At 49.0% G+C, this 27,742-nt stretch overlaps 3 protein-coding genes across 4 annotated transcripts; 1 reads left to right on the top strand and 2 right to left on the bottom strand.

Moving 5' to 3' along the window:
- Positions 1 to 90: 90 nt before the first annotated feature.
- RBP5 (retinol binding protein 5) lies at positions 91 to 2,248 on the bottom strand (the record flags this gene model as incomplete). 2 transcript variants are annotated; one of them, XM_080554241.1, is made up of 4 exons in its annotated part: positions 91 to 216; positions 468 to 569; positions 1,066 to 1,269; positions 2,027 to 2,248. In XM_080554241.1, the coding sequence occupies 4 exons, from the start codon at positions 2,246 to 2,248 to the stop codon at positions 163 to 165; spliced, it is 582 nt and encodes a 193-aa protein (XP_080410367.1). In that variant the 3' UTR covers positions 91 to 162. The 2 variants fall into 2 exon arrangements, with proteins under 2 accessions (XP_080410367.1, XP_080410368.1); XM_080554242.1 differs by lacking the exon at positions 2,027 to 2,248 and adding an exon at positions 1,517 to 1,807 and having other exon boundaries at positions 1,066 to 1,244.
- CLSTN3 (calsyntenin 3) lies at positions 2,104 to 19,343 on the top strand. Its single transcript, XM_080554191.1, has 18 exons — positions 2,104 to 2,331; positions 5,182 to 5,304; positions 6,265 to 6,460; positions 6,954 to 7,162; positions 7,474 to 7,623; positions 8,257 to 8,442; positions 8,923 to 9,192; positions 9,454 to 9,566; positions 9,646 to 9,808; positions 10,996 to 11,052; positions 11,819 to 11,976; positions 12,159 to 12,307; positions 12,761 to 12,987; positions 14,259 to 14,429; positions 15,022 to 15,167; positions 15,302 to 15,437; positions 18,329 to 18,546; positions 18,621 to 19,343. The coding sequence occupies exons 1-18, from the start codon at positions 2,247 to 2,249 to the stop codon at positions 18,789 to 18,791; spliced, it is 2,928 nt and encodes a 975-aa protein (XP_080410317.1). The 5' UTR covers positions 2,104 to 2,246; the 3' UTR covers positions 18,792 to 19,343.
- Positions 19,157 to 27,742, bottom strand: LOC308177276 (solute carrier family 25 member 36-like). The gene is made up of 7 exons (XM_080554226.1): positions 27,588 to 27,742; positions 22,977 to 23,153; positions 22,466 to 22,543; positions 22,055 to 22,155; positions 21,414 to 21,480; positions 20,923 to 21,206; positions 19,157 to 20,823 (listed from the first exon to the last, which is right to left on the bottom strand). Exons 1-7 carry the CDS (start codon positions 27,716 to 27,718, stop codon positions 20,624 to 20,626), a joined length of 1,038 nt encoding a protein of 345 aa, XP_080410352.1. The 5' UTR covers positions 27,719 to 27,742; the 3' UTR covers positions 19,157 to 20,623.

Below are 27,742 nucleotides of genomic sequence, written 5' to 3' on the forward strand. Positions count from 1 at the left end.
CGTGCCGTGCCGTGCCGTGCCGTGCCGTGCCGTGCCGTGCCGCCCCTCCCCGCGGGGCCCCGCAGAAGGAAGGAGGTCGCCACGCATGGCTCGGCTGGCTCCCGCCGTGTTTTGCTGCTTTAATTCGCACTCGAGAGCGAAGGTCCGGCCCGGGCATCCTCTTCACTTCACTTTCTGGAAGACCTGAACGCAGACTTCGTCCTCGGCCGTCATGCGCTGGCGGGGGGGAAGGAGGAGACGGAGCTCAGGCTGCGGCCCTGCCCGCCCCCCCGTCGGGTCACCCCGCGGGCTGCGAAGGGGCACGGCCGTCAACTTTTGAACCCCGCAGGCGGATGTTTATGGGAGGTGGTCATTGCTCCCGAGGAGCCGCTGCTGGCGCCCGAGAGGAGCTGGAAGGAGGCTGCGCAGGCTTCGCCCAGCGCCCCCAGCACCTGCACGGTGTGCCCCCACCGCCGCTGCCTCCTCACCAGATGCAGCCGGTCCCCTTCCAGCCAGTGCCTCCAGCCTCGGTTCCTCTTCTCTCCTAGCTGCTCGCACACCAGCTGATCGCCCTCCCAGGACACGGTTGTCTGAAAAAAAAAAAAAAAAAAGGAGGAAGGCACGGTCCCAACAAAAGCAGGTCCCGACAATACAGATTACCGGCGATGACATCGCCTGTTCCCGTCAGACATGTTTTCAAACGCAGTCCCGGATCTGGCGTCTTTTTGGTAGCTCCTTAGGACTGATGGCAGTAGTTTGGCACTCTGGTGGTCCTTAGGACTGACTCTGTGGGGAATGGATGGCCCTCTGCCTCCCATGTGCAACCGAGCGCTGACAGGCGGGCCGTTTCTGTCTTTATCCCAAGAGACTAGTACCCTCTGGATCCATAAGTACTGGGTCTTTGGCTGTACGGTGCTCGTCCCCTTTGCTGTGATTTACTCATAGAACCAGTGAGTCCCGGACCTGCCGGGGCAGGCCAGCTCTGACGCGGGCTCTCACCTTGTTTGTGAACCAAAAGCTGGACAAGCCCCTGAGGTTCCAGCACACCCCCGTCCGCCTTCATCCAGCCCCGTGTGAGCTTCTCACCTGGCACTTGCGTCCATCCACGGGCCCCAGGTCTTCCTCAAACTGGACTCCCAGGTCAAAATCCATAACGTAGTCCCGAAGGGAGGTGATCGTGCGGATGACCATGTGATCTCCCGTGTGGATGATCTCCTTATCGGGCTTCAGGAGGCAAACCACTTTTCGCAGGACCACATTGATATCTGGAGGGCGAGATGGAGGGGAGATCTGTGGGCTGCCCGGGCCCCTCGGCCAGCTGCAGCCCCGCAGAGCTCCTTCACTCTTTAGCCAGGGAGCCCCAGCTCTGGGGGTACCTCCTCTCCCCCTCCCACCGCAGCGCAAAAAGTGACGGTGGCAGACAGAAGGACCAAAGATTTGGGGTTGCCCAGATCCCTTCCCCCCCCTTCCCAGATCCCGCGGGCTGACGTTTTTGGGGACTGAGGGGAGTGAAAGCGATGAAGGAGGACGGGGTTACCTAGTGCGCGGAGGTAATTGTCCATATTCTCCTGGGAGACGAAGCGGTAATAGCCGGTAAGGTTGGGCGGCATCCCGGGGCAGGGGGACGGGGCCGGCGGCTAGGAGCGGAGAGCGGAGCGGGGCCCGGGGCCGGCACGGAGCGGGGACGGGGCGAGCCGCCGGGCCCCTCGCCGCGGTAAAAGTCCCCGCGCCGGGAGGCGCGGAAAAGGCCGGGACTGCCCCCGCTTCCCGCACCTCCGCCCGGCCGGGGGGCGGGGGAGAGCAGCGGGACATCTCGTCCGCACAGCGACGGGGCGGCCGCCGCGGTGCCTCGCTCCTCCCGGGGACACGCAGCCCGTCGGGGCGGCAGCCTGGCGGCTCCGGGTCCCGGTCCGGTGCCGGTGCCGGTGCCGGGTCCGGTGCCGGTGCCGGTGCGGACGTGCGGCGGGTGCGCCCCGTCGAGCCTCGCCCCCCCCCCCCCTCCCCCCGCCCCGCGCGCCCCCGGGGTAGAGGCGCGCCCCCGCCGCACCTGGCCCCGCGCACCGGCCGCCGCCCCCCCCGCGCTCGCCGCCGCGCCCGTGACGTCACGCTGCAGTGGCGGGGCGGGGCCGGGCGGCACCGGTCGGAGCGGAGCGGAGCGGAGCGGGGCCGGGTGCCGGCAGCTCAGGGCGTGCCCAGGCCGCGCCGGGCCCCCGCTGTCCAGCACCGCGGGCGGGCTGCGACCCGCCGCCGCCGCCGCCGCCTCCGCCATGGGCGAGCCGCGGCCCCGCGCAGCCGTCCTCCTGCCTCTCCTCTGCCTCTGCGCCGCGCTGCCCGCCGGCGCCGCCAACAAAGGTGAGCGGAGCGCCGCGGGCACGGACGGCGGCGGGGCAGGGGCTGCGGAGCTCCGGAGGGACCCCCCCGGCCGCCCCCCGCGGCGGGCAGAGCGGCACCTGGCAGCGCCGTCCGTCCGTCCGTCCATCCATCCATCCATCCATCCATCCAACCACCCACCCACCCATCTGTCCGTCCATCCATCCCTCCCTCCATCCATCCATCCCTCCCTCCATCCATCCCTCCATCCCTCCATCCCTCCACCCATCCATTCATCCACCCATCCATCCATCCATCCACCCATCCATTCATCCATCCATCCATCCATCTATCCGTCCGTCTGTCCATCTGTCCATCCATCCATCTGCGGTTGCCGTGCAGCTCCCCGCTGTCATCTGTCACATTTTGCCAGGGGGGCTCCGAGGGTCCCCAGCCTCTCGGGCTTTCTTTGCCCTTTCAAGCGCCCTCACCCCGTCCCCTCCCTCTACTTTCTCCATCTGGCTCTTACCACCTGTTTTTTTTTTTTTCTTTTTCTATATTCTTTCTCCTTTTAGCATTCCCTTCTCGTTTTCCCCATTTCCACCCGCTTGCCTTGCTTTTGTTTCAGTTCTTGCCGTGTGGGTTTAGCTTTCCTTCCTTAACATGCAGAGAGGGGATGTGTTGCATCTCCACAGATCCCTCTTGTCTCAGAAACACATCCTCTATCTCCATTTTCTGATTCTAGTTCATGCATCTAGAATCTGTCAATAGGAATTATTCCACGGTTACGTGTTAACTGTGCAGGTTGCTTATATAAGGCAGTATCTTAAGTGCTAAATAAAATAATAATAATAAAAAAGACCAAAACCAAATGCTACAGCTCTAACGTTCTGAATGCAGATGTTCTGTGAACATGTAGGGTGATGGAGAAGGATGTAGGTTACTAGATCTGTGGCTGTAGACACAGGCACGAGAAATTCATTCGAGGGGAGTCAGTGAGACAATAATCGGATGGGGTGGGGGAATCTGAAACACACAAGGGTCATCAGGGAATGTGACATTTTAACGTGCTTTGGACAGAGCTACAGACAGAGGGTGCAACACAGGGCTCTGTGTACGCTGATGTTGGCAGGGGCATTTTTTTTGTGCTGCTCTGGCTCCAAGGGACCCAGTTGCAAGGCAAGGCCCCTTATGCTCTGTATTTTCTCTCACCTTTGTGAATTCACACGCTGCAATATGCACCCACCTTTGGCAAATGATTTCGGTTTTAGAGGAGCTTTCTTGAAACTGGTGGGAGTCTGTATCCTAAAAATATTCCCCAAATGTATTTCTAATCCCCAAGAACTCGTATACCAAGAAATCAGTGGTGATTCCCAAGTTGCAGGTGGATGCAGCAAAGGGTTTCTGTCTCTACCACCAGCTTGTTACCCCAGCAACAGGGCATATTTGGCATTTGTGGCCATCGACTCCCACCTCGGTGCTGTGGTGCACGGACTGGGACTGACACAGAGTGGAATCTGGCGGGGGCAGCGGAGGGGTGGCGTGAGACGTGGGCACTCGCGCACAGGAAGGATTGCTCCTGCATACTGAGCAGGATGGATGTTTCTCTGGGTTTCCTACGCAATGCTCTATAATCTTAATCAATACGGGGAGAGAGAAATGCCAACCCACACTCTTCGCTTCCACGCCGAGCTGTGTCCACCTGCTCTGCCCTGCCGGTGCATCCCCGCTCTGACCCGCAGTCCTGCCTGTTGGCCCATCACCCAGCTCCAGCAACACGTCTTGCGCCTGACGGGCAGGAGTGATCGATTGTAGGGGGTGCTGTCCCTTTCGAGTCAACACAAACGCCATGGCAGTACGTGTGCTGCAGAGAATGAATCCACGTATTGGAAGTAGTGCCCTTGAGGGGAAGGGCTCGGTATCCTACTCCCCACCAGCCATGCTGTGCTCAGAGTATTGCTTGGTTGTAATAAATCTTGGTCTCCAGGGGGTGGGAGAGTGGGGGATTATCTGGAAATGGGGGTTGTAACTAGGACATGTAATATAATCTCTGAGGCCCATTTGGCAGGGAGTGGGCATGGGGGAGGGGTTTTTAATTTATAACGATTTTTTCTCCTCTCCCTCCCCCCCAGCCCCCTTTATTTCTCCCTTTCCCTGCCCTGGAGCCTCTGTGATAAAGATTAATTTGCTATTTCTGGGCCTGTGACATTTTTCAGAGCCTCCTGCTGGCGGCTGCCTCCATGCCAAGCCTGGCTGGGCTCCAGCCAACGGGATCAGCAAGGAGGGGCCAAAGGAATATGGTGCTCACCATGGAGTGGGGAAGGAAGGAGCAAGGGACTCAGCAGATTATTATACGTGTAGGGTGGCTGTCTGAAAGTGTACCTGGATACACGTGTCTAGATCCTTGGCCTTAGTCCAGAGGGTGGAAGGCATAGGTGGTAATGGCTGCGTGCAAGACTTATCCCCTGGGGACACCCCAAGGGAAGGTGTCTCCTGGATCCCTTAATTATGGCTTCAGTGAGCTAAAGGATTTAGCATTTGGATCTTGCTCCAGAATCAGACTACTCGTGTCTGTTGCTTTCATTTTTTTAATCGCTCCAGCTTTCCTGGGCACCCAAATGCCTCTCTACGTGCTTCTAACAAGAGGGTAATGACAAGGCCAGAAGGAGCACGTTGTTTCGGGTGAGGTCCCCAAGAGTGAGGTAGAACAGAGCTAAAGAAAAATAGCTGTTTCTTCCCAGCCGACTTTAGCTTTCTTTATTTCCAGAGAAGAAGGTGGGGAGGGGTGGTCGCTACCTGCCACTGGATGATATGCTGCTCTTTTTCTACTGAATCTGTCATTTTTGGCTAATGCTTTCCTCTGCTCCATCCCTTACCCCAAATTCGTCTCAGCAAATAAGCACAAACCCTGGATCGAAGCTGAATATCAGGGCATCATCATGGAGAATGATAACACAGTCCTGCTCAACCCACCGCTATTTGCACTGGACAAAGATGCTCCACTGCGCTATGCAGGTAGGTGGGCGACAGCTTTGGGAAGGGTGGGAGGCAGGGAGAGACCTCCAAAGAGACAGAGGCAGGGTCACATTCATCCCCGTGCTGGATTCTGTTTAGGAAACGATCACCTCCAAACCTCATTTCGGAGGAGGTCCCCAGTGAAGTCTGGAGCCAATTTGGGCACAGCTTGATTTAGGATCCTGTGAGCTGTTTCCCTTAGGGAGGGGAACTGAGGGTGGAGCCAGCTACTTTTTGACGCAGTTCTGCTATTTCCAAAGATCACATGCACAGCTCTGTGTCTGTGAGGGCTGGAGGAAGCTGGTAGGGCACAATTTGCTGGCAGTTCCACATCCCTCACAGGAAGCACGAATCCCTGAAAGTACAGCTAATGCTTCAATGCTTTTACAAGGTTTTTTATTCCTAGCGTTTGCTCCATGCCTGGAGCTTCCTCATGCAAGCCCCCTCAGCTTTGGGAGAGAAAAAGGGGCCCCTGTGAGCTGAACTCTAGGATTTAGGTGACCTTATTTGTAATTCCCTGAGATACTGTGCACGTCCTGTAATAGATAGATGAGGCACCATGGATTTTCATGCTTTGGATGTCTGCCTGAAATATATGGCCTGTTTTGCCTCCTTGAGGGATGGAGAGATGAACTAAGGTGCTCTCTTAGTACTTTGGCAGTGTAGCCCTCATACACCTAGCTTAAGCCTTGTAGCCTCTAGCTTTTCTTGATGCTGGGCAAGAGAACTTGCTGGGGGTGCAGTCTCCAGTAGAGGGCAATCTACATCATGGATGTCTGTAAGAGCTGGTAGGAGGAACTCCTAGGAAACCAACAACTGCACCGCAATGAGATGATAATGAAGGAGAAAGGAGAGTGTAAGTTAGAAAGGAAGAAAATATGGGAGTGGGGAGCAAGGGGGCATGTCGTGCTCTCCTCAGTCCTCTTTCTTCTCCCCTTCCTCTCCACCTGTGGGTGCAAGGTGAAATCTGTGGCTTCAGGATCCATGGGGCAGGGGTGCCTTTTGAAGCTGTGATCCTCGACAAAGCTACAGGTGAGGGGCTGATCCGGGCCAAGGAACCAGTGGATTGTGAAGCACATAAAGAGCACACATTCACCATCCAGGCCTATGACTGTGGAGAGGGACCTGATGGAGCCAATACCAAGAAATCACACAAGTAAGTCCATGCAGTCGTTACTGCATGTTACAAAATGTGATCTGTCACATAAATGCAAACAGAAAATGCTGTGGGGGCCCTTCCTTTAGCCAGGATTATTTTTTTCTAGCCATGATGCTGTAACTCAACATGTGAATAAGACCAAACAAAAATGCGATGGTCCTGTGCACTGGCTGAGTCACACGAGTAAATATGCCAGAAACAAGGACTGCTTGACAGTTGTGTCTGAGTGGTGCCTTACATTACTGAATAGAGGCAGAAGGTCCAGATGACATTATCAGTCCTTTTACTCTTTCTCTGGGATGGGAAATCATTGTACAAGCTCCTATGTACCGACATTGCTGTGTTGAAACCCATGTCTTTTTCCTTGTCCTTGCCTTTGACATCTGGAAGTCAGACTGGTACATTTTATGGGAGTGATGTAATCTGAAATTTGGGTGATGTATGGCTCCTAATCAGCCAGTAAGTTCTTACTGATGTTTCTCTGCATCAGGGCCACGGTGCACGTTCGAGTAAATGATGTGAATGAGTTTGCTCCTGTCTTTGTGGAAAAGTTGTATCGTGTCGCAGTGACTGAGGGAAAGCTGTATGACCGCATCTTGCGTGTGGAAGCCATTGATGGAGACTGCTCGCCGCAGTACAGCCAGATCTGCTACTACGAGATCCTGACCCCCAATATTCCCTTTCTGATTGACAATGATGGTAAGAATCTGAACCTGCCACGAGCACATGACTCTCCCTTTTCTCCTCTGCTCTTTCTCTTCCAGTCCCATCTGCTGGCAGAACTGTGGTACGTGAACTGTGATTCCTCTAGTACTGCTCATCTCTCTCTTCTCATGCAGAGACTCAGCAGCCATTTTGTGGGATGCTATAGCATATAGCACAGTGGCACTGTGGGGGAACTCTGCCTTCCTTTGGTTGTTTCTGTAGTTGATCAAAAATAGAGCGATTTCTAGAAGTAACATGTTTGAAGAGACTTTCTTCTTCCTTGATTTCTTTGTGTTGCTATCCAGGGAACATTGAGAACACGGAGAAGCTGCAGTACAGTGGAGATCGTCTCTACAGGTTCACAGTAACAGCCTATGACTGTGGAAAGAAGCGGGCTTCTGATGATGCTGAAGTGGAAATCCAGGTGAAACCCACCTGTAAACCCAGCTGGCAGGGTATGAGACCTCCAGACACAGTTTTGTCTTGCCTTTATGCTGAACTACTCAGTCCTACTGATTGAAAATGTTTGTGTATACACATATAAATTTGTATACACATATATAGTTAAATTCTGGCACCAAACCACCAGTCCCATCTAAGGTACTGCAAAGTTACTGGGAGGCAATTGAACATGGGAAAAACATTTCTTAGATTACTGTGAACTACTATGTATTTGATAAGTCTCACAGACAGAATGTAGTGTAGATTGCATTTGAGGCTGCTCATCTTGAGGATCTTTGGCTTTTTCAGAGGTGCTGTTTGTCTACAGGGTCAGCTAAGTCAATGGAATTAAAGGGAAATCAACACAGCTAAATGTCTACTCTGCCTGATGAGAGATTGAAAATCCAGGGATTGATGCTACACTGGCACTAGCTGTAGAAGATGAGAATTTGGACTTTCTGTGCTTCCAGGAAATCTTCCTTTGCACTGATGCCAGCTGCATAAAGTTGATTTTCAGTGCAGAAGGGGCCAAAAATCTCTCTGTTTATGGGCTGGTGCATAGACGCCATTTGTGTGTGCCAAGCGTTCTGGCCCTGGGTCCTTGGCAGGACCTAACCCGTCTCTTCTCTGTCACTCTTCTTCATTAGGCTGGAACAAGAGGATTGAGTACACACCGGGTGCAGGCAACCTCGCACTCTTCCCCAGCATTCACCTGGAGACCTGCGATGAGCCCCTGTGGAACATCCAGGCCACGGTGGAGCTGCAGACCAACCATGTGGCTAAGGGCTGTGACCGGGATAACTACTCCGAGAAGTCACTACGCAAACTCTGTGGTGAATTGAGTCTTTCCTGAGCAAAGGGGAATGGCAGCAAAGCACCCTGCCCATTTCCCTGAAGGGATTCACGGTGATACCTTTGCACCTCATGCAGCAGAGCTGCTGAGACACACTCCTCCATATCTGCTGTAGTCAGCAGGGCTGTGAGGACACCTAGCTCACATGCTGTCTTGAGCACAAGCACCTTGTGGGCACCCTGCTTGTATTTTTAAGGGGCTCCCTGTACTTTCTTTTCTGGGAAGCCAGAGGTTTCTGTGCATTGTCTCACTGTGCAGAGTCTATGAGATATATCCATTGGCACAGATTGAAAAGTCACCATCCTCCTCCAGATAGGAGAAGGCCTATAGGCCACTTTTCCTCTCCCTGTGCTCTAGGACATTGCAATGAGCCCTCTGCCACCCTCTTCTTCTGTGCTCTAGATCCCAGGCTTCTCAGACTCCTGTGCTCCTGACTGCTGACTCCTTCCCTTCTTGGTAGGTGCTGCCTCAGGAGAGATTGACTTGCTGCCTGTGCCTAGCCCCACGGCGAACTGGACTGCACGGCTCTCAGTGCACTACAGCCAAGACAGCAGCCTCATCTACTGGTTCAATGGCAGCCAGGCTGCCCAGGTGCCTGTGATGAATGGGCTGCATGCCCATGAGGGGCTGAGTGACCACTTCACCCTGTCTGTATGGATGAAACATGCTGTAGTGCCCAGCAAAGGCAGGCGGGAAGAGGAGACGGTGATCTGCAGTACAGTGCAGAGCGGTGAGACACTTTTCCTGGGGAGGTGATGCTGATCTGTTAGAAGGCATTGTCCATGCAGGTGGAAATCCCTGTGTTCCAGAGCAGGGCCTGGGAAGGGGTCCCTCCTTAGGAACATAGCTTCTTCAGCCCCCACATTTTCTGGGAGCAGTCAAGCCCACTGTGAACACACAGTGCTGAGTGCCAATCATGCAGGCTAGTGTGCGTTTCTGGGCTCTGGCTTTGAAGTATTGTATGTAATGCCCTTTGCTTGTCCCCTGGCAGAGGATGGCTACTCACATTACTCTCTGGCTGTGCATGGCTGCCGAATTGCATTCCTCTACTGGCCATTGCTGGAGAGTGCAAGGCCTGTGAAGTTCCTATGGAAGCTTGAGCAGGTGAGAAAACGTTTACCTCTTCTCAGTGTTCTTTCTCCTCCTTCCCCTTGCTGATTCCTTCTTCTGCTGTATGCCATAGGTCTGTGATGATGAATGGCACCATTATGCCCTCAATCTTGAGTTCCCTACTGTCACACTCTATGTGGATGGCGTCTCTTATGACCCTGCCCTCATCCATGACAATGGCCTCATTCATCCTCCTCGGCAGGAGCCCTCACTCATGATCGGAGCCTGCTGGACTGGTGAGTGCCCACTCCCTGAGCCATGCTGTTTCCATGTGGGAAACATGGGAGTGAAGGGAGAGCCAGAAGAGGTGAAAAATGGTGTCCAATACTAAATGATGCAAGCCACATTGCAGCCATCTTGTCTCCTTGTCACCAAAGCCAGTGTGGTTCCTTCCCTCCTTATGGACCAAACCAGCAGGCCATGGTAGTAATAACTCAAGCGTCAATGGCAGCTTTGTGGACAGCAGCAGTAGAACATGTGATGACAGTTAACTAGCTTTCATGCAGCGGAGAGTTGAAAGTCTGTACCTCATTCAGGTGTTGGCCTTTCTATCAAAGTTTTTCACCAGAGAGCAGAGGTCATTATTTATGCTGTTAGTTGTATTGATGGTGATTTGTGTGTCTTGAATTTCTTTATGGAGAAGCCACAAAGCAGTCTGTGCAGAAGTTGGGTTGGAGAAGAAAAATAAGGTTAGGAACATAGATAAGACACTACCAGATTAAAACCAGTTCTGTGGAGATGTAAGTCTGAGGTCTTTCAGTTTTCCTGTAAGACTGGAGCAGAACAAAACCTAGGGACATGGTTTTGTGGGTAATATTGGTGGTAGGAGATGGTTGGACTAGATGATCTTGGAGGTCTTTTCCAGCCTTAATGATTCTATGATTCTGTTCTATGAAAACTAAAGGAACATGCCTGCTGCTTGACTTCATTCCAGCAGAAATTGCTAGTAAGGTCAAACATTTAATGTAGTCCTGCTTCTTCCTGCACAGGGATCTTCCCACAGCTCTGTGCTTTCTACTGGCCTTTTGCATCCAACAAATATTAATCAGCTTGGGACACCCTTCTGAAACCATCTGAATTTCAAAGGAGAGCTGAGAACATGGCTTGTTGAGAACACATCAAGGACCATGTTCCATAAATGGGAGTCACTTAATTCCTAGAATAGAGGAATAGAAGGAGGAAAAAAGCCCTGTATTTTCCTCTTGTATTAGTTACAGCCTCAACATCCCTTTATGAGGGGGACATGGCCCTCTTTCATCTGTGTTGTGCTGTCTCTAGGGTTGAAGGGTGCACTGCTTGGTATGTGAGTCCAGAGCTGTTCTTTTGCACTGGCTGATATGGATAATTGTATAGAAACATGCCTGACCCTGTAACTATCCTCTTCCAATGTATAATTGCTTGTCTGAATGTTCTCCTTTTACAGAGGAGAAAAACAAAGAGAAAATCAAGGGAAATGAGAATTCCACTGATACTGTACAAGGTAGGGAAAAGAAAGAAGGTGGTTCTCTTCCCCTCTTCACCATGCATGACTATATCACTTCTTGCATGGTGCCTTCCTTGTACAGCTCCTTGATCCTGTCCTACCACCTCCTGCTGATTTGGGAAGAAAACCCTTATTATTTGGCAGATTGGTCCTTGATACCTGTAGAGCATGAAAATGCTGGTAGGACTACAGCCTGCTTTGAGAAATGGAGTACGCTTTTCATGTGAAGAAAGTGTCCTCATGCCTGGTCATTAAAGTTGGTCTCTGAAGAACACAATAGCCATTGGAGACATCAGGAGATGTCACCTCATCCCTAACTATCTGTGGAACATACAGTTTCTTTTGAAAGCCCTCACAGGAAGCAGAATGAGAAGGGGACAAGAAATTGTTTCCATCTGGCATTCAGTGGTTTAGCAGAAACTTCTCTATGCTACCTACCTGTCACTGCCCTGGTCTTTCTGTTGGTCTTTTCCCTACCCGGGATTCCAAAAATTGTCATCTACTTACTTCAGTATTGTCTGTCTTTTTACTGTCTTTTTCATTTCTATGTTCTGTGCACCCCTCTGTTCTCTCCTACCTCCCTTAACATCTTTGTGTCCCTCACACTGTGGCTTTTGTTGTCTTTGCTCTTCCATGTCCCATGCAGTCATCTGTCTCTCTGTCTTTCGTAAGGGAGACAACTGTGTGTCCCTCACATTTCTGTTGTCTTTGTTCTCTTCCTCACCATGTCTCTCACGCCCTCCACGTCCCATGTTTCCCTCAGGAGATCCTCTGTTGATACACCACTACTTCCATGGTTACTTGGCTGGCTTCACTGTGCGCCCTGGTAGCTTGGAGAGCCGGGAGGTTATTGAATGCCTGTATGCCTGCCGTGAGGGGCTTGATTACAGTGACTTCGACAGTCTGGGCAAAGGGATGAAGGTATGCCCATCTGCCCAACTTGCATGGGTCTCCTCCACTCTCCTCCCTGGCCTTGCTTCCCAGGACTTTGCCTGCTCCCCCACCTCGGACAGCTCCCCACCCTTCTCCTTTGTGTCTCTCGTAGCCTGGGTTCTTGGCATTTGCTAAGGAATACTAAGTATTTTCTTCTTGTCCGCTTCTAGGTTCATGTGAACCCCTCTCAGTCCTTGCTCACCTTGGAGGGTGATGATGTGGAAACCTTCAACCATGCAATCCAGCATGTGGCTTACATGAATTCACTGCGCTTTGCTACCCCTGGAGTCCGGCCACTCAGACTCACCACTGCTGTCAAGTGAGTGGACAAAGCAGCATCCCTGGTTAGGTTCAGCAAGAGGATTACATCCCTTTTGACTAAAATTAAACCTCACCTTGTATTTAAATTCTAAGTGATGCTTGTGAAATGGACAAGTGTTTCTGAAAACAATTATTAAAGTATCCATTTGGTTACTTTAATACTGGGGTCCTAGGGTCCATGCAGTTAGCAGAACTTCTGCCTTTGCTGATGGTGTTTCAGGCATGTGGGCTGGTTTTAATTTTCTCTGTGGTGTGCAGATATGACCAAGTCACCTGAAAGGCAGTGATTCCTACCAGACCTCTCTGTCTTGCACAGCAGGCCACAGGGAATCTCTAGGAAGACTACCAGAAAAAAGATATTGCCTTCACTGACAGTAATGGGCAGAAGATGCTCTATTGCAGTGTTGGTGGAAGGCTGGGCCAACTGATGCTTTCTGCTTCTCTCCTTCAGGTGTTTCAGTGAAGAGTCCTGTGTTTCCATTCCTGATGTGGAAGGTTATGTCGTGGTGCTACAGCCTGATGCCCCCCAGATCCTGTTGAGTGGCACTGCCCACTTTGCTCATACTGCATCAGACTTTGAGGCTCCTGATGGGGTCCCCCTTTTCCCCAACCTCCAGATCACCTGCTCTATTTCTCACCAGGTGGAGGCCAGGAAGGATGAGAACTGGCACGGTACTGGTGAGTGGAGTACGGGAAGAGTCAGAGAAAAAATGGAAAAACCTGCAAGTGTTGCTGTTCTGCAGAGGAAGTAGAACCCCTGGTTGCACCCAAAACAGGAGAGAGTTTATAAATACAGGAGCAAGGCACACTGTGTTTTAATATGTAGGCTAATTGGTTCTTAATCCTTTCTGCTCCTCCCTGTACTTTTTCCACCCAAACAGTTCCTTGCCTCACTCTCTCCTCCATCTTTCCCATGCTAATCTGTTTTACATTTTACCTACATTTCCCTTTACTGAATCCAGCACTGGATGTCTTGCCTGTTACTTTGTCCACTCCTGCTCTTCCTCAGTCTTCTCCCGTTTCCCTTATTTCTTGCCCCTTCCCAAAGCTATATCAGGGGAAGTTCTGATTAGATATTAGGAAAAGGCTCTTCACTGAGAGGGTGGTCAGGCACTGTAACAGGCTCCCGAAGGAAGTGCTCATGGCCCCAAGTCTGTCAGCGTTAAAGAAATGTTTGGAGAATGCTTGTAGATACATGGTTTAACTCTTAGGTTGCCCTCTGTGGAGTCAGGAGTTGGACTTGATGATCCTTGTGGGTCTCTTCCAACCCAGGATGTTCTGTGATTTTGTGATTTCTTCCTGCATCATTTGTTCCTTTGAATTCCCCTGTCAGTTTCCTCACACCCTAAAGTATCTTTTCCCTCAGCTCCCTCCATCACCCTCAGATTACTTCTCTGCACTTTATGCTCCACATATCCTTTCACTTCTGTTGCATCTCTTTTGCTAATAGGATTTTTTTGCTCATAACTTTCTGTTCAGCAGCTTGAGCTTCTTAGAGAAAGTTGGTCTTCGCCCTGCTGAAAGTGATTAGTCTTTGAAAGTGGTTGCCATTTTAAATAAGATAAGATCTCAAACTTGGTTACCAGCAGTTGTGAGAATGGAAAGCTTTCAAAAGCACTAAGGGTCTGTGAATGTGTGAAAATTCCTGATTTTCAGTTTGCCATTGCCAACAGTCATTACAGCCAAGATATGTTACCATGAACCAGACCCATAATAGTATGTTGTTCCAAAATATGAGTGACTTAGTCATGTACATAAATAATGTCATTAGAACCAGGGGGACTCTTCCAGCAAGTAATTAGACTGACAGTGATTTTACTCAAGATAAGTGCTAGCCAGAGAAAGAGAAGTTATTACTTACGATGTGAGTATGTCTAAGTGGGTACCATTCCTGCTTTCATTCCTGGCTGACTGGCTTTCTGGCCATCTTCTTCCCCTTTGCATTTCAGTGACAGACACACGAATGTCAGATGAGATTGTGCACAACTTGGATGGCTGTGAGATCTCATTGGTAGGAGATGACTTGGACCCAGAGAGGGAGTATTTGCTCCTGGATGGGGCAGCGCTGCAGCAGCGGGGCCTGGAGCTTGTTAACACCTCTGCTTACCTCACCATCACAGGTATGTCCTCTTTGGCCACAGATGTGTATTTATGCCTCTTTCATTGTCTGTTAGGCATCACAGGGAGAAGAACTTAAGGCAATGTGTTGGTGTACTTTGTGAGACTGAGATATAACCATTTGCTGAACTCCTGGCTTTTGAAGTCCTGGGCTATTTCCCTTAGGAGGTGACTCCTCCAGTACACAGTGCTAGGATATGGTATCTGAGCTGTGATTCAGGCTTGTATCACTCCTCCTGACTTAGTCCCATTGCCCTTGGGGGCTGGTTTTCTTAGATGCCAGTAGTATTTTGTGTGAAATGACTTGGGGACAGCACATCCCAGAGGTTGCAATGGAGGACCGGTGCAATGCTTATGTACTGTGCAGAATTTAACAGGGTGGTTGTTCTTGATCCTTTCTTCCTTTAAGTGTGTTTTAGCAGTGCAAGCTGGGATTTCATCAGATCATTTGCAGACAGCTCCAGCTCTGGTCACTTCCCATTAACCTAGCCTTGGATTCCTCTGTAGCTCCTAGTTGCTACAGGGGTATTAAACCAGATGACTTTGAAGCAGGAGCTTCCTGACTCTACAACAATTATTTCTTCTTGGTCTTAGGGGTGGAGAGCATTGCAGTTTATGAGGAAATACTACGCCAGGTCTCATACCACATCAACCATGGTGCTGCTCTTTATGAGAGGAAGTTTCACCTGTCCTGCACTGAGATGAATGGACGCTACTCCAGCAATGAGTTTACTGTTGAGGTACAAGATCAATACATGCACGTATACATGTTTGTACATGCATGGGGAGATCACTGTGGACAGGAATGCACCCAGTGTAGACACCATCACAATGAACACAGGGCTGAATCTCTCTCACTCTGGTCTTTCTGCAGATGAATGTCCTCCACAACATGAACCGAGCTGCTCATCCTAACCATATTCTGAGTTCTCAGCAGTTCATACATCGAGGCCATCATTTACCCCCAGAGCTATCTGGCCACAGCTTGGCAAGCACCCATAACAACCCTAGTATGTAACACACTTTTGATTTTATTCCTTTAGGTCAAGATGTTGATTTTGTGATAATCCTGTTAGAACTTACAGCAGGGCATTGCTTGCAGACTCCCTTTACCCATCTTACTGAGTTCTTATTATACTGTCTTGTCCCACTCTTCATTAGCAAATGGACTGCAGTCTTTGTCAAATTGTGTTTTAGAGCTTGGTGCAATAATTCTTCTCTGGTGTGTTGCTTTCTTGATGCAGAAGCAGTCTGAAACCTACTACTTGTCTAAAAAGAGCAACTGTAAGCTCGTACTATTTCATTCATGCATCTTGCAAAAGTGCTGTGTGGGGCTGGATAATGTAGTTTCAAAAGGAAGTTTCAACAGCAGGAGACAAATGACAATCAAGACTGCCACTGCTCTAAAGAGAGATGGGACCAGGTGGTGATCAACGAATGCAGAAAAATACAGGAGATAGCACTAAAAAGACAAGATGATGTTTCTTGCCCCCAAAACAGAGGAGAGAGATGCCTGAAAGCTAGGCTAGAGATAAGATTTGTTGGCTTGTCCTGACAACTCTGTGCCACAAGCATGAAAGGAGTCTATCATGTTTTGACGCCCATCTATAAGAAGGGTTGTAAGGAGAATCAGGGGAACTACAGGCCTGTCAGCCTGACCTTGGTGCCAGGAAAGGTGATGGAACAGAATTCATTTTGAAATGCAATCACACAACATACGCAAGACAACCAAGGGATCAAACCCAGCCAGCACGGGTTCATGAAAGGCAAGTCCTGCCTGACCAACCTCATCTCCTTCTATGACCGGGTGACCCGCCTGGTGGATGAGGGAAAGGCTGTTGACGTAGTCTACCTAGACTTCAGCAAGGCCTTTGACACAGTCTCCCACAGTATCCTCCTGAAGAAGCTGGCAGCCCATGGCTTGGACAGGTACACTCTGCTGGGTTAAAAACTGGCTGGATGGCTGGGCCCAGAGAGTGGTGGTGAACGGAATGAAAACCAGCTGGTGACTGGTCACCAGGGGTGTCCCCCAGGGCTCAGTATTGGGGCCCATCCTCTTTAATATCTTTATTGATGATCTGGATGAGGGAATTGAGTGCACCCTCAGTAAGTTTGCAGACGACACCAAGTTGGGGGGAAGTGTCAATCTGCTGGAGGGTAGGAAGGCCCTGCAGAGGGACCTGTACAGGATGGGTTGATGGGCAGAGGCCAATGGGATGAGGTTCAACATGGCTAAGTGCTGAGTCCTGCACTTTGGTCACAGCAACCCCATGCAGTGCTACAGGCTTGGGGCAGAGTGGCTGGAAAGCTGTGCAGAGGAAAAGGACCTGGAGGTGTTGGCTGATGCTCGCCTGAACATGAGCCAGCAGTGTGCCCAGATAGCCAAGAAGGCCAATGGCATCCTGGCCTGTATCAGGAATAGTGTGGCCAGCAGGACCAGGGAGGTGATCATCCCCTTGTACGCAGCTCTGGTGAGGCTGTACCTTGAGTACTGTGTTCAGTTTTGGGCCCCTCAGTACAAGAAGGACATCGAGGCCCTGGAGTGTGTCCAGAGAAGAGCTACGAAGCTGGTGCAGGGCCTGGAACACAAGTCCTGTGAGGAGCTGCTGAGGGAACTGGGGTTCTTTAGTCTGGAGAAGAGGAGGCTCAGGGGAGACCTCATCGCTCTCTACAGCTACCTGAAAGGAAGTTGTGGGGAGCTGGGGGTTGGCCTCTTCTCACAGATAACTAGTGATAGGACTAGAGGGAATGGCCTCAAGTTGTGCCACAGGAGGTTTAAGTTGGAAATTAGGAGACATTTCTTCTCAGAAAGAGCAGTCAGGCATTGGAACAGGTTGCCCAGGGAGGCGGTAGAGTCACTGTCCTTGAGGGTGTTTAAGGAAAGGTTGGACATGGTACTTAGGGACATGGTTTAGTGGGTGACATTGGTGGTAGGGGGATGGTTGGACCAGATGATCTTGGAGGTCTTTTCCAACCTTAATGATTCTATGATTCAAATTGGCTCTTCTGAAAAGCTCTAGGACTGTTGAAGAGGACCCTTCGCTGGTTTTGGCCCCCTGTTTTAGAGAATATGGATAGCACCTTTGTTTCTAGCTTTTACTGCAGTTTCGTGCAGCCTCTTACCCAAAGCTGATCCAGCCCTGCAGCTGGAACTGAACCATTGCTGGGACAGCATGTGCTGTGAGAGTGCTGAAAAATCACCCCCTGCTGCGCCCTTCCCCAGCTCTGCTTGATCTCAGCAGAAGCAGTAGGAAAAGTTGTCCCTGCTATATACAGCTCCCCAAAACAAATCCATGGAGGGCCTGGGCAAGTTTTCCAGGAAATGGGGTTATCTAGGGAGTGAAGGCTAGACCTACAGGCCTAGAACAAAGAGGAGAGAGCTGGTCTAAGGCTCTTAGATGAATTTCAAATTTTCTCTTGTGGAGAAGCTAGGCTTTGACTGTGGTACTAAATTAGAATAGTATTCTGCCCCATGTGCAAAGCACACTTCTGGGTTCCTTCTTTCTCTACTGCTTACACAGTATCACACTATGAAAATTGTCCTCCTTAGAGACTCTCTCTAGTGAAAACCTCTCTCTCCCAATGGGCAGATACAATGACAAATGACTACTATATGACATATTCTGGTAACTTATGTAGATGAAGCTATGCAGAGTCTACAAGCAAGCTGACATTAGAAAGCGCCTGGACCTAGGCATCCTGGGAAACACTGAGTAAGGATATAGCAGCCAAAGGCAGGAACTGCCTGTGCCCAGGGGAGCAGAAAAGTCAGGACATGTTCTTGCTTAGACCAAAACCCCATATTCTGTCCAGCAACTCTAGTTCCTGCAGGTTAGGCATTGGTCAGGTTGGAAACACGTTTATGTGAGAGACTGTAACCACATCTTTTCTTTCTCCAAAGTGGTCCCCAGCGCAGCCACTATCATCATTGTGGTGTGTGTGGGCTTCCTGGCACTCATGGTGATCCTGGGCATCCTGCGCATCCACTCCCTGCACCGGAGGGGAATGGGGCAAGAGGTCCCGGGGGCTGCTGCAGGGGGACACACAAGCACTGGCAGCAAAGATAGTGACATGTTCTGGGACGACTCAGCCCTCACCATCATAGTCAACCCCATGGAGGTAAGGAGCAATCACAGAGGCTTTGGCCTCCTGGGTTGCCAGATCCTTCCCCTTACGACATCTCATCTCCACAGTCCTACCAGAGCTGCCAGGAGAGGGCAGCAGAAAACAGTGAGGGAAGAGCTAATAAGGACATGGAGGAAGATGATGACAGCACTGACTCGGAGACACCCGACTCCCCAGACAGCAATGACGTGGATGACCGACACATCATTGGCAAAAGTGACAGCTCTCACCTCTATTAGGAGCTTTAAAACACCCATCCAATGGATCCCTAAAAACATATGGCTGGAAGGAGGAGGTGTCTTACTTTAACTTCTTCCTTCCCCCACCTTGTACATGTTCTCCTCCCTCATGTGTCATTTCTGCCTCCCGTGTTCCTTCATCTTCTGCCATTCTCCTTGTGGACATTCCCCACATTACTGACCCCACATTTGGCTCTCCTGAGACACATATTTGGGCACTTGCACATGAGAGTGGCACAGTTCAAACTATGATGAGGAAGGAGGGGCTCGGAAAGAATGGAAAATTGGAAGGAGAAGCCAGCCATAAGGCTCAGAGTGGGCTCTCTCACAACCCCTCCCCAGATACTATATATATATATTGTATATTTTTCCAATGTTGTCGTTTGAGGTTTATTCTCGTTTCATGCAAAAAAAAATCAAAAACAAAAAAACACCAGAACACTGCAGCTTGTGTCGCTTTGTAAAATTGTCAATACTCCTAAACTAAATGAATGATGGTAAGAAGGATGAGGAAGCAAAGTGGATTTTAAAATAAATGGATTTCAAATAAAAGGTTCGGGGTTTCTGCAGTTTTTCCACTATATGCTGGGAAATAAGCAGTCTGTGTAGTCATTAATGTAAGACTAGAGATTGTCCAGACCATATTATTTATCAAAATTACTGCCTTACCTTAGAGATGTGTCGTATTTTTAAGTGTATGTGTTGGAACAATTGTAACATCTCTGCATCCCTCCCCCTCACCTTTTTGAGTCAAAATACTCTCTCTGTAAAGACAGTGTAGCCTTACCCAGCACACACGGCTATGAAACCACAGAAGAACAGAAGGCATCCCAGCCTGTCACAGGCAAATGTTAACACATGCAGCAAAACCTTGATTACAGAAAAAACAATAAGGCTCCTTCCACGTATCAACAGAAACAGGCCAAATACTCAGCTTCATCCACCTTTTTACATGATCCACTTTCTCTACCAGCATAGAGTGTATTTCACGACAGGGACTTCAGCTTGTAACAGAACAGCCCCAAAAGTTCTGAGGGAAGAAGTTGTGCCTCCTCCTGCTACTTAGGAAAAGAGGGAAAGCAAAAAGAACAGATATGGTCAAGGCATGGCTATGAGGCCAGCAGCGTAAGTTATTAGGGTAGTGCTTCATAGCAGGTTGTATTTCTTCCCTTCATCTACTTGGTCCAACTCTTCAGACCCAGCAGGAAGAAAAGAGGCTGTCAGCTGCCTGACACTGGTTTGGGTAATGGCTGTAACACGTTTAGGACCCAAAGGAAGGTTCTGCAACAGGACATTTGTTGGTGGTCAAAGTTGAGGCATCCCCAAGGGCAGAAGGACAGCACAGCAGATAAGAGTGGAACAGCCCCTCTAAGGACGTGAAAGGTCTCAGCACAAGATCTCTGCTTGCTCCAACTCTCTCAGATGTCTCAGCCCTAGCCTGTCTTCACAACCATGTTTGGTTGTTAATGGGTCCAGACGGCATGAAGATGCTGAAGCTAAGACATAAACATGCTTTCTCCTTTATCTCCTTTCCAGGAAATTTCATGTCCTTGTTTCATACAGGAAGCTAAGAGCAGGCACTGTCAAACCAGTGCCCTGACATCTTGAGGCACTGGTAGAATTCAAGTCTCCAGAAAGAACAAAGGTGACATTGTACATATTGGAGCTGAAAACTTTGTATAAAATAGTCTTATGTCCTGACAATGCTACGCCTGACTCAGCCCTGGTATGTGATGAAAAGCAGCACCTCTTGGAGCATGGGAAAAGACCATGTCTTAGAACTATGAGGTCCCTGTATCTCTCCAGCAGCTCACTCAGGTGCTACAGTGTGCTTACAAGGTGGAAGAGGCCAAACGTACAATGAGCTCATAGGTAGCCATCATGATAGCTGTGTTGGGGATCTGTCGGATCAAGTGGGCCAGGAGCCCTCGGTATAAAGCCAAGGGTCCCTCTTCACGGACTACAAGCTGCAGAGTCTGTATAAAGGAATGATACCGTGACCCTTCTTCTCGCAACCGTGTCCGAATTACCTCTGGAGAGACAAAAAGGAAAGTGATATTAGCAGATTGATCCTACAGGCACAGCATCTCCCATCAGGGGGAACAAAAGCAAGGAGTGCAGACACACTCACCATGCGGATATGCAATGCATGAGGCACATGTTTTGGAGACAGCAGCAGCTCCCATTAGTCCAAAGAAGTCACGGCTGTTTGGTGAAAGTGTGAGTGGAGTGGAAAGGGAATGATGGCCATTTCTCAGTTGCTGTTTCAGTGCTTCATATATGACAAAGTGTATGATGGTCTCTGACACTCCAGCATAAGAGGCAGTGATTCCACGGTAAAATCCACGAAGACCTTCAGTGTGGTACACATGCATGGCACACTGGAGGGCATTACTGCTCAGCTCCCCCTTCATTCTGTACAGGCAAAGAGAGGAGGGAGGGTTAAAATAGCATATCACTTCACTGACCAAAAATGCTCTTCTGAACACAACTGTGAGACTCTTCTCTGGCATGCCCTGAAGACTCTTGTTCTGATTATCTGTCACAGACCCCTTCCCAATCCCACCCCCAAAACAGTCACGGTTCGACATGGAATGGCTCTGTACTGTTTGCCTGCCTTACCTGGCTTCCAGCTGCATCCTGGTTTTCACCAACCAGATAGGGTTGGTGAGTGTGGAAGAGGTAATGCCTAGAGAACAGAAGAGGAACACAGCAGTGAGCACCAGGATCACACTGGCAGTTTGTGAGGAGTTGCTCATCTATCAGCTCTCTGAATTTTGCTTGGAAAACTGCAGTAGTTTGCAATTTGAGAGTGACCTTGAGCTCCTGTGGGAGAGGAGACATTTAGGGTAGGCTGATTTTCCTCCTCCCTCATTCTAGCCTTTGTTTGGTAGTAATTGCCAACTCTGCCTTCTACATGACCCTGCTACAGGTGACAAGAAACAATAGGCTAAACTTGCAAGAATGGAAGATTTTGTTAGAGAATTGAAAGATATCAAGAGACATGATTTTGTGAGGGGTCCACATTACACACTGCCTTTCCCACCTGGACTCCTGAATGGAGGTCTTTTCCAGATCGCAGCTGGAGGGGAAAAGACTAGAACCAGGAAAGAATGGAGAAACCTTAAGAAATAATCCTAAGAAAAATGAAGAGTGAGAAAACACTTTGCACAAGGAGCTTACTGCTCCAGATGTAGAAGGACAAAGCTTCAGCATGCAGCAGAAGGACCCCTTGGCTTTGATTTGAGACAGAAGAGGCTCACCTGCGCAGGCTGCTGATAGCATGTGTACTTTCTTGGACTCTGGTACGAGGACAGTATTGAGCTTCTCCTTAACACCAGAATAGGCAGCAAAATATATAGCCCTGGTTGGAAATAAATACAAAAGAGATTATAGCTCATCTACAAGGAGCAGGGACAGCACTGCTGTGGGGCCTCAGTCCAAATTTTATTCTCAGCACAAGTTTGTCTAATGTCGCATCAGATACCACCTATACTCAGCGCACAGCAGTCATCCTGCAGCTATCATCAGAAGGTCCCAAAAAAACTTGTATGATGGGGGCCTGTGGCAGTGGGCATAGGGCCCTGACTGCTTTCAGAATGTGGAGCAATAGCTTTCATGAAGGCCCTTTACAATGTGTTCAGAATAGGCAATCCTCAGGGAGCAGTACTTACCGGGAAGGAGCAACCCCAACAAGGTTTGGACCCAGACCTCTGAACAGTGATCGCATGCCTTCCTTCTCAAGGATGGTCCTATAGAAGGAAATGAACAGAAGAGTCAGCAGAACAAAGCTGGAGGCTCTCTTGGTTCCTCTTCCTTTCTTCAGTTCTTCTTGCAGCGTCCCCTCCTCACCTCCAGTGTTATCCTTTTCTGCCCTACTCTCATTTTCTCTTAAGCCACTTTTCTCTCCTTCAGTAATTTATTCCTATTTTTATTGACATCATCACACCGAGTCTGATCAAACTACTAGCTGTGAAGCTTCGCACAGTCCCCAAAGCTGCCTTGCAGACTCAGGGTTCAAAGCATGGATCCGCTGTGAGGAGTAGCTGTACCTGTGCTCTGATGAAACATCACTGCACTTGCAGTTTCCAGAGCTTCAACCCAGATGCTACTTTAATCTCTCCACGTGATGGCCAAACCTTCACTTCCCTGTTGCTAACAGACACCCTGCCCTACCCTACTCACCTGAGCAATTTGAGCACTCCAGGGGATGGTGGCGTGGGGTTCATCAACCTCACACTCATCCCTGGCAGCTGAATCTCAGAGAGGCACAGAGGCCGCAGAGTCAGTTGGGATGACTGGAGACGTGTCTTCACCACTTCCAGAGGACAGGTCAGGATGGCTCCAGCCGTGCCACCACATCTAGGGCATAACAGCATAGGTAAAGATGACCCCTGTGCAGGAACAGGGCAATAATTCTGACCCTACTCTTCCACTGCCTCTCCCCTCTAGGAGAGGAGGAGGGTAGGTCCCCCAGCCTGCGTCACACGACCTCTTGCTCTGATATTGATTAATGCAATAATGGCTTCTCTTGGGACATCTCCTGGCAGCCTCACTCTGAAACCAGTATTTGAGACAAACAGTCCCAAGTTCATAGGGATTCAGCTCAAAGTTGCTGAACTTTGCATTCAGAATTTCCCAGAGCAAACAGTTCTGCTGCCCAGTCTCCCTGCAATGCTTTCAGCTGACATCTCCAGGCACCGTGCCTCACACCCCGTAAAAGCAGCATTGGCTCAGACAGGGGTAGCACAAAACTCTCCCACCCCTCAGCCTGCCTGTGTGTTTCAACACGTAATTCATTCAGCCCCACGTTTTCAAGGCCGTATAAACAGGATCTGTACTTTCTGCCAGCAGCCACGCTCACCCACAGCCCAAGTTGCTTAACGAAAGAAGACCCTGACCTTCACCAGACAGAAGCTATTTTTGGAATTTATGAACCATAAATCAGTAACACTGAAAGGACACGTAGCCCCTTTTCCCCTTTCTGCCACACAGAGACAAATCAGAACCAGAGTACTGATATGTTCTATTCTCAGCTTTTGCCCATTCAGATCCTGTAACTGAGAGCTACAGGCTGCTCGGTACCTGAAAGACTTTTTTGAGATGAATTTGTATGGAACAGCCATGACTTGAAAGCTATAGCCAGACAGAGGCTTGACAAACAGGTGCTCCTATCTGCTACAGCCAAACTCACTTTGTTTCATAAGAGACAAAGGATAAAAAATCCCTCACTATGCTCCAGAGAAAGAAAAGCCAACTAAAGAACTACACAGTGTCAGGGAAGAATCATGTATGTCAAGAGGACTGCATATGAAGATATAGGTCAGCAAATGGCTAGAGTTCTGAAGAATTATTCTGAAACAGTCTATGCAGCTAAGACTATATTTACATTGCTTTTATAGCTTTTACTCCTGGGGCTTCATTTATTGCTGCCTGCAGGTTAGAGGAAAAAAAAAAGAAGAAAAAAACAAAAGAGGCCTGGATACCTATTGTAATGAATTCCAAGAGTTAAAGATCTAGCTGATGAATTGGTCTAAAGACAAGTTACACATTTCACAATGCCAGCAACTAGTTATGCCACTCCATTACACTCGTGCTGCTTTGCCAAGCCCTTTGCAGACCTACCCAGTCTAAAATGGTGATAACTTGCAGAGCAGCTGATGAGGAGCAACTTTTCCCAGATGCAAGTGGCAGGAGTCGGGTAGAACATGACCAAAGAACTGAACTTGGACTCAGAAGACAACATGAAGCAGTAAGCATCATGGCTCATGTTCTCTGGATGATCAAGCAAACCAAGACAGCCTATTTAATGATCCAGGAGTCATGATTTACAAAAGCCATGTTGATTTTTCCCACGTAGACCATACTCATTCAAGGTTCCAACAGTTCTGTTCTTTACCATAGTTTGTATCAGGCAAATCAGTAGAAACTCCAGACTTACAGGTCTGTTTTTTCTTGATCAAAAGTGCAGTTTCCAGCTCAGGAAAGGACTGAGTACAGTGGTGAGAGAATAAGAAGTTTAAATAAATGCTGTAAATAGAACAGTTTCAACTTCTCACCTAAATGCTGGACAAACGCTATGACAGGACTACATTTAGAGAAGCAGTTGCATGGTACCCTAAAGATTTGTTTAATGATACGTAAGGAGGTACAATTTTATGCAATGTTCTTATAATGTTTAATTTCTTCAGGAAGCCCCTACCTGAGCATGGTCAGGATATGAATTTGAACCCGTGCCCCAAGTACATATAAAAGTTTCCTGAGTTCAAGTTCTTCAAGCTACTGACATGTATAGCTAATAGAGAAGAATCTAAAAAACAATAGTAAGTGCTAAAAAAAAAAAGAAGTTATTCCTTCGCATGGTGGTCACTTAATCAGCAGTAAGAGTCTGAGGTAAAAGGTTCTTTCTGAGCCAGTATGGCTAAATGGCAAGACTAGAGCATTTTTTGAGGAGCCAAGAACTCTGACTAAACAAAGATAAGGAAATAAGGTGTATCAGTTGTTCAAAACTAGAAGAAATCCTACCTATAATGCCTTAACATGAAATAAAAAAAAAAAAAAAAAGAGAGAGAATCAGTCTCACTCTTACCCCCCACTCCTAAACCATTTGTCAGTGCAGCAGTGGACCTGCAAGAATCTAATCGCTTCTAGACTAGATCTAATAATTTTCATTTTTTTCCACCAAAACCCAGGAGGTGACATTTAACATGACAAAATCCATGGGTGACAGTGACTGTCACAGTGGCAAATAACAAGCAAAGCTGCAATTAATGGCAAGCAATGAAAAAACACACGGAACTCAGCAGTGACCAAGGGTCATTAGGCCCTGCATAAACAGATTGTTTTAACAAAGACAAAACCCTGAAATCGCTATTCCAGAAAAAAGCGACAGAGGCAATTCCTGCAAAATATGATGGAGAATAGCAGTGGACAACCAGTACAACACATACTCCCAGAACAAAGCAGTGAGTGCCAAAAAGGGCTAAAGGAAGAAAGAATGTAATTTAACCTCAGAAAAGAGTACTTGCTTCTACATCTTGCTTTCACATTTCAAAGTTTGCAAAGTTCACTGTGAAGCTTGAGGTGGCAGAAAAAGAGGATTAGTACAGAGAAATATAAAAACCCACCATTAACATTTTTTAATGATCTGAAAAGGTTATGAGAACATGCACAGGTGTGACAAGGTTAACTGGTAATTCATATCTCAGTCCTTACTTTGGCAAAAATGCTGATGACTTGAAGATCTTCATTTAAGAACTGCAATATTATGTCAGGCAAATTTCCATCTAAACCAGGATTCTGTCTAAGACACAGGGTAATAACGATGGCCACAGAAGAGTACGAGAAGAAATATTCTTCTCCAGAATATTCTCCCAGCTCTCTGCATTTTTCAGCTCAGAAATTTCCTCAGCCAAAAGTGTTGCATTGCATTTAATAGCCTTCAAGACATTCTTTTTCATTCATCAGTCTAAATGCTTTCTGGACACACAAAAAGCTTTTGCCTTCTCATACCCTGTGGCCAGGAGTCCCCCAGTTTAACTGAACACTGTTAAAAGCTATGTTCTTGCACTAGTTTTGAATTAACGCCTCGTGTTTCATTTGATAGTCCCTAAAAGATAAAATGAACAACTGTCCCTTCATTAATGAGATCTGCTTAATTAGATGAAACAGTATTACTAACTATACACTGCAGCAATAACCTGAACTTATTTATCTCTTGGGTTTTAACTAATTGTAATTCAAAGATTACTGCTCAATTGGCTGGGACAAGATACAGACTGATAAAGTTCCCACTAGCAAATGTTCAGTTGCTAGCTGAACTCTCTTAGTTTTTCAAGAACCAAAGTGGAAAGTGAGGATGAAAAAAAGGTTAAGAAGAAAGCTAAGGAAGATGAAGAAATGTATAAGAAAAAGGCTTAGCCTTCTAGATGCTGTGACTATCTAATTCAAAGAAGAAATTAACAAAAGAGAATAGTGTATACAAAATAACACTGGCAATAGATGTGGCAAGTACACAGAAGCAAAGACTAACATTGCACAGTTGCATTACCTGCAGAAAACTGGAAATTTACTAATCAAGTGCAACTAAATTATATGCTTTATTGTACAGGCTGTATTAGGGACCTTACTGTCATGCAGACTCCAACAGGTTGGTGGAATTGGAAAACGGGTTAGATGCTTGCCTGGACAAGGGAATTCAGCAGTTACTCAACAAGTCTGGAGGTCCGTTACATCTTCTGTTTTAGGACATCATGAACTTTAAACACTTTACTGTTTCGTGATTTAAATGGCAAATGGTTCTTAAAGAGAGGAGGGTTGAAGTGAGGGCGAAGGGCCTTGCTCAAGGGCACGCTGTGAATTCCAAGGCACTGCCAGGATTCACGCTCCAAACTCCTGACTCACCAGACCCAGTGGAACTATTTAAAAACCAGAGAAGATATGCAGGAAATCTATGACGAGCAGCCGCTAAGGGTTGGCTGTCCTCCCACAGACCATGATGCTCCACCGAGGCCGTCCTGCTGCACATCCTAACCCCCCATTCAACGCCCTGCCTCCCTCCCCCTCCACTCACGGAAAACCCAGCTGAGGCCCCCGTGACTTCACCAGGAGGCTCCCCTTCTCCCCAGACCGCACAAACACAGCCAGAAGAAGGGGCAGAGCCGCAGCCGGGGCGGAGGCGCAGAGCAGCGGACCCGCAAAGGCCCGGGGCAGACTCGGGCTCCGCGCCGCGGCCCGGCCCGGCCCGGCCCGGCCCTGGGCCGCGTGTGCTGGGCGGAGGCCGGCAGGGACACTCACCCTCCGGCGACCAGGTGGAGCAGGGTGCTGTGCTGCTGCTGCATGGCCGGCACTCTGCGGGCACGGCCCCAGCCCCCCGCCGCAGGCTCCCCGCGGGTGGCGGCCTGGCCTGCCCGCCCTCCGCCCGGCATTGGCTGCCCGGCGCCGGAGGAGGT

This window comes from Anser brachyrhynchus (assembly GCF_964034855.1).
Source record: "Anser brachyrhynchus genome assembly, chromosome: 1".
Taxonomy (NCBI): Eukaryota; Metazoa; Chordata; class Aves; order Anseriformes; family Anatidae; genus Anser; species Anser brachyrhynchus.